This window comes from Hydra viridissima, unplaced genomic scaffold, assembly GCF_058129835.1.
Source record: "Hydra viridissima isolate aposymbiotic clone 2 unplaced genomic scaffold, HvirCarnegie_v1 scaffold_1, whole genome shotgun sequence".
In the NCBI taxonomy this organism is placed as follows: Eukaryota; Metazoa; Cnidaria; class Hydrozoa; order Anthoathecata; family Hydridae; genus Hydra; species Hydra viridissima.
The window spans coordinates 36,123,039-36,131,243 of record NW_028324300.1 but is presented as its reverse complement, the minus strand read 5'-3'; the positions used below and the strand labels follow the sequence as shown (position 1 = coordinate 36,131,243).

Below are 8,205 nucleotides of genomic sequence, written 5' to 3'. Positions count from 1 at the left end.
ATGCTGTATTTTAGTTTAGAAGTTGAAATTCTTAAGGTTTTACTACGTTTTAACATTCTTCTTATTTAATCTTAGGGCCTGTTTATATGGAAAGCGGGCTGGCTCGGCAAACGAGCCAGCCCGTTGACCGAGATATCGACGTCATCAATATTTTAACTTAATTTTATTTTGCGTTTATATGAATAAACAAGCTAGCCCGGACTGTTTTTTGCCGAGATCTCAGCAAACGGGCCGGTTAATTTCTTATATAAATTTGTACGCATGCGTATAAACTCTTACAATTTTTTTAAATTTAAAAGCTTCCGCGTAAAATAATAAATTTAATAATAAAACCAACAACTTCCGTGTACTTAAAATTTTAGTTGTTTTGCTTTTAAAATTTACCAAAGATCCAGTATCTTTTAAGTAATATAAAGTGATAGCTACTTTTTTATCTGCTGATAGAGCTCTAGAGTTAGGCGAAAAAGGGTCAGGAGATAAATAAGGGCTTAACTCTGAAACCAAATTCATGAAAAGAAACTGTAAAAGGCTAAAATTTGTTTTTCATACATCAATGGGAGCTACACCAGTTATTATATTATACTACCATAAATCAGTTCTGCCAGTTTTAAACCAGCAACTACGATTTTTTCTTTTAAGGCGCCTCTCTCTTGCTTGTTATATCTTTTGAAGTGATTGTGATCGTTTTCGTAAAAGAATAATATTTAAAAAATTATCATATTTAAATTTGTGAAGCTGATATAATACAATTAGGCTTTTAAGAAGCATTATTTTTTGTTGTAATACCAGTTAAACATATTGTTTAAATGAAATGTGTTTTTTTTTGTCGCCAGACGCCTTCTTTAAAGTTATTATTTTACCGATAATGAGGCCAACCCTGCTAGAAAAAGCCAGGTTGACCTCGATATCATTTTTTATTTTTTTGGCAAAATTTCATATAAGCGCAATTTTTAAAACTGGCTCGTTTTCCGGGCTAGCTCGGCAAACGGGCTAGCCCTTGTTCATATAAACAGGCCCTTGGTAATATGTTAACATGGACGAGATAGACGTGCAACGATATTGTTTTTTTTTTTGCGAACCATGCTCGTTGCGCATAGTTATCTTATGTTTTAAACAATAGAAATTAAATTATATTATAGTCTGTCGGATTCGTCGAAAATTTTTGGTCTCGTCCAACCAGTCACATCAATTTCCTTTTTTGTTATTAAAGATAACAGCAACAGAACCAAGTTTTAAGCTTAACTTTATATAGATAGACATTCTTAATATTTTAAGATATAACACTGATGATAATACAGAAAATGAGATCATTTACTTTACTACTTTAGTACATGTATAACTAGAGATATGATAAATAATACAAAATATCAACTAATTTTGTAGCTACCTAGAGCATATTGGTTTCATGTCCAGGAAACTACTCCATTTATTATATTGCTGCAGACTTCCAGTTTATGAGTATTATAGAATTTTCTATTTTTATGTTTAACAACAGAAATATATACAATTAAGGATAAATAACTCATACATAAAATAAATGTACATACAATAAAGAAAAAGATAGTTTGTCACAGTTTTAAAGAATTTAGCAAAGCCAATTTATGACAAACCAAAAGAATAACTAAATATTTAATGTTAAAATAATATGATTTACCATCTATATATAAACTAATTTTTATTTGATAAAGATAAATGGGTTATTATGTGCTTTTTGTAAAAAAAGAAACAATATATGAATCATGAAAAACGAAAATATGAAATATGAAAAACGAAAATATGAAATATCTGACCGCATTTTGCAAGGTAATTATAAATTTGAATAACTTTTTAAAAGGTTTTGTTATATCAAATAAATTATAAAAAAGTCCATTAGAAAATACACCTACTAAAAAACAATTCATAGTGGAATATATATTATGGAGCTTATGGAGTAGTCAAGGCAAAAAATGGCTACATATCGGAAAAATACTAAAAATATACACAAAATTAAAGCTGGTGAATAAAGGACCAAGGATTTGAATGAAACCAGATCTTTACAAAAAATTTTATTTAAGCTTTTTTATATTTTGCTATAGTTTTTTTAGTCATTTCAAAATTAATCTTACAGGTCTATTTTATCATTAACAGACTTTGTTTACACGAAGAAAAGTTCCCAAATTTACAAATGTTCATCTTGAAAAAATGATGAAATCTGTTCGTGCCGATAATTAATTTCCTTTACCTTTGTGTGATTTGTTTAGTAATTTTTCAACGCGTGAAGTAGTTACTTTATCCTGAACAGTCTTATTAAACAAATGCTATAAAAGTTTAAATTAATACTGCGTAATCATAATTTCTGTTTTAAAACTGTAGGCAGCCATTTTAATTGATTTTTTTGTTGACGGGTGAAAATTTAGAGTTTCTAAGAAACTCGCAGGGCTTGCTGATTTCTGCGGCCTCTTTGATGTAAAGCAATGAGTTGTACGTCCATCTCTTATACGTCTATAATGTTAATAATACTGAATATCAATTCATTAACAACATCTGTGACACATTTGTTGATAAAGCAGTCAATTTCCAATTTAAAAATATTAAATAAAAGCCTTTCTTAGCGGTTTTACTTCAAACAAAAGTGTGGCTTCTTTTTTTAAGAATATTATTTTGTATATTGAAATGGTATGAGTTGTTGCTTAGAATCCTATTCAAGAAATTGGCTCTGGCGGATGTTGTCTGGTTGTTGAGAAACGCAGCTTTAGCGTTTCAGCTTCAAGATTTTTTCAATAGCATAGCTTCACCTTCAAAATATTTTCACTAATGTTCTTTCATCTTATCCCTTTTTTATCGCTTTTTTTAGAATGTTTCACGCAATTTCTCTCTCTCTCTCTCTCTCTGTGTGAAAAATTTAGCATTCAAATTTGTAAATAAAATAAGATTTAAAGAGCAATCTAACTTATTCTCAGACTATAACTTTCTATTACTCCAACGCATAATCTGTCATTTTGAAAAAAGCCTGTAAGTTAAAAAGTAGCATACTTTGTAACATCGACAGTTATGACGCAGTCTTTTAAATAATAGATTTAAAATAAGCATTGGCGTTTTGTTTTTCCATTAATAACGAATAATTAACCACTCTTCGAAATATCTTTAAATAGCTCGAGTTTTCTGCATATTTTTGTAGGTTTAAAACCGGAAAGTTTTTAACAAACTCATATTTACAAGCAAAATTTATTTATGAAAAGTAAATAACGGTCTGATTGAACTGAAATTTTCACAGAGGTTGACTCAAACCATAAATTACATTTTGCATAAAGAATATTTCTTTTATTATCTATTTCAATACAATATAAAAATATATTTACCGTAAAAGAACGTATCACCGAGAAAAAACGTATTGCCGTGAAAAAGTTCGGCAACGACGTTTAACCATATTTTACAACAGGTTTAAATTTTACAATACTAAAAGCATCTAAAATTACTGGCAATAGTATAACGAACATAATACTTGATATATACCATTTAGAATCAATAACCGGTTGACAACGTCATGGCGTCAGGTCCACAAGTTTGACAAGTGCCGCTATCTCAATAACTTCCTAGACTTCTGTAGTTATCGTAATAAATTGTATTTATTTGTTTTCAACATGCCAACTGACGATTAAATTATTGCCACAAGTGCTATATAAAATTAAAGTCAGGACTTTACAATGGCCATTTGAGAACTTATTTTTCCTGAGTCTAAAAATGACGCTAATGATTATGCTGTATGTTTAGGATGTCATGTTGAAAGGTCCATCTTCTTGGCAGCTTTTCTTTTAAATATGATAGAACTATGATTTTAGTTGTGTATTTGTACCTATGTTGATCGAGAATAGTTTTAATAAGACGAATGAAACCTGATCATCTCTACTAAAACATCAAAATTAAATAGGTCTTGGCAAACTCGAAGCAAACTTCTTGGTTTATCACAGAAATAAAGAGTTTCTTTTGCTGGTCTTACACCAAATAAGCAGGCGTTATTGCATGCGAATTTTTTGTTGTATTCGACCACTTGTTTTTAATTTAAAATTCAAAAATAATTTCTCTACTTAAAGTTTCGGTTCGTTTTTTTTGTGATAAATACATTTTTACAGTTGAAGTTTGTTCTTAGTTATTATATTCAAATTACTATGGCTTGTTATTAAAAGGTCTTCATTTCAATTACTAGGTCTTTTTAAAAGCTCTTGTTCTTAATAGCTTGTTATTTAAAAGCTCTTCGATTAACAGTTAAAATAGTCTAATGTTTCCCATTTAAACTAATTTAAAGAATTTTTTAAAAAAAGAAAATGCGAGCATAAAAAGCAAGAAACAGAGAATGGTTTCTAGTTAAATTTTGCTTCTATTAAGGTAAGAAATTAAATTCACTAAATACTGTTCTCAAATTTTAGCACGGCGATGTAAATATGTTTTCAGATGAATTGCTTTCATTGCGCGAAATGGTTATGTCCTGAAAGATATACTACTGTAGGGAAATTTATACTCCGAATACTTTTATTTGCTAAGATTATTAAGCAGCTGAATTTGTCGAGTTCCTAGTAAATTTCGTCCATTAAATTCACCACAGTTTATGTAAAACTCAAATACCTAGCCCTCTACAACCTCCTAGAATAACAATATAATCATTTCCTGTACACGTAATGTAAAAGGAGGTTGATTCACTGCTCACCTGGATATTGTAAGGAATAAGTTGTTTTAAAGGTTTATGCGAAAAAATAATAATGAAATTATTATGTTTCCAGTTACAATTTTTCAGTAGAAATTGGTTTAATAAGTAAGGAGAATATTGGTAGTTCTGCTATTCCAAATTTCTTCTTAAAGTAAAAATAAATTTTCAGTTTCAAGGTTTTTTTTTAGGACCATATACTCTACTATTAAACAGCAATCAAATACCGAAGTTTACATCCTTGTTACAAGATTTTTGAAAGTAATTCAGTTACAATTGATTAAAATGGGCCTTAAAGAATTTCTTTTCTTACAGAAAGTTACCATAATGCATTACCACATTCAGTAAATAAAAAAGTATTTGCCAGAAATTCTGAAAAAGGGCTGTTAAATATTATGTGATTTCAAGGTTATCTTACAGTGGAACTATGAATGATTGCAAAATAGCTTTATATCTCTTAGTTGACATAGCTTTATATCTCTTAACTAACTTTGTATCTCTTAATTAACATAGCTTTATATCTCTTAGTTAACATAGCCTTATATCTCTTGTTAACATAGCTTTATATCTCTTAAATAGTTTTATATCTCTTAGTTATCTGACATCAAAGGTTGAAAAGTTGAAGAAGTTGATTCCCTGAAGAAGTATTTTACTAAAATGCTGACAAAATAATATTTCATATTTCTTGAAAAAATGCCATTAGAACTTTTTAAAATAATAACACTTAGTATAGGTAGTATCATATTTGGAAAAGTAATCAATTCCTGAACATTTTGCAACCACTGTTCTTAGTTTTACAATTTGCCCATTAATTGAAGGAAAGAAATTTTGTTACAAAACACAACCAATGTATCAATTAAGTAATGATTTTCAGCATTAAGCTGTAGTTAAAATGCTAAATGCAGTTCATACATGTAATGGTAAATTGTGATTTTATGTATGAGCTGTAATATAGTAAACCCTGACTAACCTGTTTATATAAAGTTTTTTTATTTGATACAAACAGGTAAACAATTTTTAACTTGACTATTTTTAACATTGGTAAACTTTTAGTTGTCTTTTAGGCCTGTTATTTAGTGGGCCATGGTCATGGTGCAAGTTCTGCGAAATTTTCAGTTCAATCAAATAAAGAAAAATGATTTAAAAAAAACTGAAAAAAGAAAATCGTTCTCTAACATTTGCAAGTTACTGTAAATAAATATTTAAAAACAAAGATAGTAAGTTGCTATTGGAAAACATTATTCACATTTTCTCATTACATTAGTATATTAGATTTCTTAAAAAAAGCATGGGTGCCATTCTTGGGGGTCAGATGAAAGCTACAATGGAAGAAAACTTTAAAAAGAATCAAGAATTCATGTTATCAACACAAGAATTGCAGGTGAGGCAACATTGCTTGATATTCTTTTAAAAAAAGTCTTTTTTAAAAGAATATCAAGCAATGTTGCAAATATAATAGATTTGTTACTACTCTATTATTACTCAGATTTATTTCCATTAAGTTCATTTTTACTAAAAAAAGCTTTTTACTGTAGTTGTTTACATATCACAGCTCTCATCTCCTGTTTAATCTTGTTACTTAGGCTTATCTTTTATAATGGGTAAAAACAGTTTAAGATTTACTATGAAGCAGACTTAGTTTTAAAATATAATTTTTTTTTTCTTGTCACTTAATTATTTTTCTGTTACTGTGAAAGTTAAAATTCTTATGTCTTCATTCAATATAAAGCTAAAAATCTTTTCTAATTCTACATAAGGATTTCTTATGCTCTATTACTATCATTGTTATTTTGACAGTTAAGTCGACAAATGGCTATGCAACAATTACTTCAGCAGAAAATGATGGCATTACAAATTGCACGCCAGAGAGAAATGTTTAATTGGGTTGCAACTTTTTCTGTAACTATGTCATTAGGTCTTTTGGCTGGGTTGGTCTCATTTGACAATTTCTTTTCCTAATACTAGTTTGAGAAATGGTTTTTTTATTAACTTATATTAAGATTCATTTAAAATTCAAAAAGAAATTTTGATTTTGAAATGAATTTTTGTTTGCTTTTTTATAAGTATTTGTTTTAGAATTCTTAACTGAAAAAGTCTTTATATATTTTAGAATTTCTACCTTTTAGTGTTTCTAAGATGATTTCTTTTTTTTTAGGTTTGCACGTACTAAAAAACCTGTATTACTTGGAGGTATTATTCCATTAACTTTCATCACTGGTTACAATTATGATATGGCTTATGGTAACAAAATGAAAAGAATACAATGTATGTATATGCTTAAATTACAAGAATTTATACTCAATAAATTTCATTCCTATATATGATTAGTGTGTATGACTAAGCATCATCATCAGTTCATTTACATCACTGTAGTAAGATAAATCTCCTGTCAAATAAAAGAAGAGTGTTAAGACCAACTAAACTGTGATACAATTATCATGTTTTCATTCAAAAGATTTCATCAAGTTAGTACAGCACTTTCATAATAATTTTGATTAAAAACAAAATCTACAAAAAGTTTTTAACATATTTATTCACATATGAAATATTTTGACTACATTTTAGAAATCAATATATTGAAAACCATTTTGGAATCAGAATATAAAAAATACTTTAAAATGACCTAAAATCAGAGAAGAGGCAAAAATGCAGTTGAACAGTGTTTCTGTGAAATCTCTTTACAAATTCAAATTCAAAGTATTTTTGGCTGAAGAAATCGATATGACCTCTGCTGTATTTTCTGTTTTAAATCAAGAAGTCACATATATCTTTAACCATCTAATTTTCATTTAAGGTGAAAGAACAACAAAAACTACATGAAAAAAAAAAAAAAAACTAACCAAAAACGCTGCATTTAATTCTGACTCCTTCAAACACTCAGATGTGGTTGACTCTTTTACGTAGTTGCTTTTTGCTGTCCTTTACTACTTATTGTCACTTCTTTCTTGTTTAATGCTGTTACCACACTTTTATCTTTAAACAAACTTTTTATTTGTTCTTTAATATTTACATATAGTTGTTTTTTTTTTCTAATGTTGAGAGTTTTATTAAATTTCATATTAAAGATTTGATTTGCTTTTTCATCTAACCATATAATATAGCTATGTAATGGATGTACATTGGGCAATACAAAGAAGCTATATTGACTTAAAATTTATTCATGCTAATTTTTTTTTTAGATGATGCAGAACAAATACTTGATAAAGAACAGTTCTATGTGGCATTGCCAAAAGGACCCCTGACCTTTCAAGAGGTTGAAAATTTTCGCCTATCAAATCGTAAATAATATGCCTACAAGTATAAAGAAATAAAAAAAAAAATGTTTGAAAAATTGTTTTGAATAAAGATGTACATTTGTATAAGCCTTTTAAATTATTACCATCATTTTTTTGTAATTTCTGTTTTTTAATTTAGAGAAAAGCTTTTTTTTTTTTAAGTTTTTTTTTTTGTTTTTTTTTTTAATATTTTTTTTCAGTTAAATTTTATTTAGTTTTTTTTTTTATTGTACAAAACTGAAATATAAATTT

General features: G+C 27.9%; 1 protein-coding gene across 1 annotated transcript; it reads left to right on the top strand.

The window, feature by feature from the left end:
* Positions 1-4,273: 4,273 nt before the first annotated feature.
* Positions 4,274-8,114, top strand: LOC145192291 (plasminogen receptor (KT)-like). Its single transcript, XM_090072387.1, has 4 exons — positions 4,274-6,059; positions 6,476-6,606; positions 6,834-6,943; positions 7,858-8,114. Exons 1-4 carry the CDS (start codon positions 5,967-5,969, stop codon positions 7,962-7,964), a joined length of 441 nt encoding a protein of 146 aa, XP_089928513.1. The 5' UTR covers positions 4,274-5,966; the 3' UTR covers positions 7,965-8,114.
* Positions 8,115-8,205: the final 91 nt, after the last annotated feature.